Source organism: Benincasa hispida, chromosome 4 (assembly GCF_009727055.1).
Source record: "Benincasa hispida cultivar B227 chromosome 4, ASM972705v1, whole genome shotgun sequence".
Lineage (NCBI taxonomy): Eukaryota > Viridiplantae > Streptophyta > Magnoliopsida > Cucurbitales > Cucurbitaceae > Benincasa > Benincasa hispida.
This window is the reverse complement of record NC_052352.1, coordinates 69726866-69728741: the sequence shown is the minus strand read 5'-3', so window position 1 is coordinate 69728741 and position 1876 is coordinate 69726866. Positions and strand designations below refer to the sequence as shown.

At 43.6% G+C, this 1876-nt stretch overlaps 1 protein-coding gene across 1 annotated transcript; it reads left to right on the top strand.

The window, feature by feature from the left end:
* The first annotated feature begins 673 nt into the window (after nucleotides 1-673).
* LOC120076303 lies at nucleotides 674-1615 on the top strand. Its single transcript, XM_039030068.1, has one exon. The coding sequence runs from the start codon at nucleotides 674-676 to the stop codon at nucleotides 1613-1615; it is 942 nt and encodes a 313-aa protein (XP_038885996.1).
* Nucleotides 1616-1876: the final 261 nt, after the last annotated feature.

Genomic DNA, 1876 nt, shown 5'->3' with positions numbered 1-1876 from the left:
GTTGTTGTTGCTTATTGATTTCTAGTCTACTACAATCTTTCTTTCTTTATTCACACTCACAAAAACTTCTTACGAAAACCTTTTCTCCAAACCCGTTTTCTAAAACCGTTTTCCCTAAAACGGGGGTGGAGGTTGCGAGAGGCACTCGGTGTACCACCGACAGTCCGTATTCGAGTTGGCTGACTTATTCGTGAGCGGGAATAAGTGCCGCACAATCGCTAAGAGAAGCTTCCGAAAGAGTGATTGTGACACCCAGCAACTCGGAAGTACCGGTACCATGCGCCAAAGAATAATGTCAAGCAGTGACATTGAGAAGTGGCAAGAAGACGGTCCCCGTGCCACCAGTATCAGATTTAGTGAAAAGGGCAGTAGACTCAATCATCAATGATGACCATTCAACCACAAACAACAGAACTACCAGTTCAGAAGAAACTACCTCTACAAAGAATGAATCTCAACAAGACTCAGAATCAAAGTCACCACAACCTCCAGCTCCTAAAACACAGCAAGCCCGGACCTCAATGAACAGTCAAGTGATCAGGAAGTACGACGGGATCCTCCACCTTTCTCGTCTAGGCTGAAAAAGAAAGATGATAACAAACAATTCAAGAGGTTCCTGGATGTTCTCTGATAGTTACATATCAACATTCCCTTAGTAGAAGCGTTGGAACAAATGCCGAGCTATGTGAAATTCCTCAAGGACATACTTGCCAACAAGAGGAAGATCGGGAAGAATGAAATGGTCGCATTAACGTATGAGTGTAGTGCGCTCTTTCAGAACAACATCCCCACTAAAATGAAAGATCCAGGGAGTTTCACATTGTCGTGCTCAATAGGGGGAAAAGAAGTAGGAAATGCGCTGTGTGACTTAGGGGCAAGTATAAACCTGATGCCCTTGTCAATCTTCAAGAAGTTAAACATCAGCAATGCAAGACCCACCACAGTTACGTTGCAGTTGGCCGACAGATCAATAATGCATCCAAAGGGAAAAATAGAATATGTATTTGTGCAAATGAATAAATTCATCTTCCCTGCTGACTTTATCATATTGGATTATGAAGCTGACATTGAGGTGCCAATCATCTTGGGTCGCTCGTTTCTCGCAACAGGGCAAGCGCTGATCGACGTACAGAAAGGAGAACTGACCATAAGAATCAACGATCAACAAGTCAAGTTCAACGTTCTCAATGCGTTGAAATACCCAGGTGATATGGAAAACTGTCAGTATGTTGGAGAACTGCAGGAAGAACATTGGCACGAGTCTCGAGAAGAATCAGAGGAAGAAGACTTTGGGATTGGCGCAATGTTGGAGGAGAATTGCGTCGCAATACAAACTGAACCAGATTGGCACGAGTCTCGAGAAGACCCACCCATGTTGGAGTTGAAGGCGTTACTAGTGCACCTCAAATATGTTTACTTAGGAGGCAATAACACTTTACCAGTTATAATCTCTGCCTCCCTGAGCAAAGAAAAGGAGGAAGCACTTATTCAGATCCTTAAGAACAACGCAAAAGCTTTGGGATGGACCTTAGTGGACATTCGAGGGATCAACCCCTCGTATTGTATGCATAAGATTCGTCTTGAAGAAGGAAAAATAGGATCCATAGAGAGGTAGCGCTCTTTGAACCCTGCCATGAGGGAGGTTGTAAAGAAAGAGATTGTGAAGTGGCTTGATGCAGGTGTCATTTACCCCATATCTGAAAGCAGCTGGGTAAGCCCAGTGCAGTGCGTTCCAAAGAAAGGGGGTATGACAGTCGTCATCAACATAAAAAATGAGTTAATTCCTACAAGAACAACCACGGGGTGGATAATATGCATGGATTACCGCAAGTTAAATCTGGCCACAAAAAAGGACTATTTTTCACTCTTGTTTATT

Excerpts from the sequence above, each read along its gene's own strand:
- LOC120076303 (XM_039030068.1), top strand. The coding sequence starts at position 674 with ATGCCGAGCTATGTGAAATTCCTCAAGGACATACTTGCCAACAAGAGG.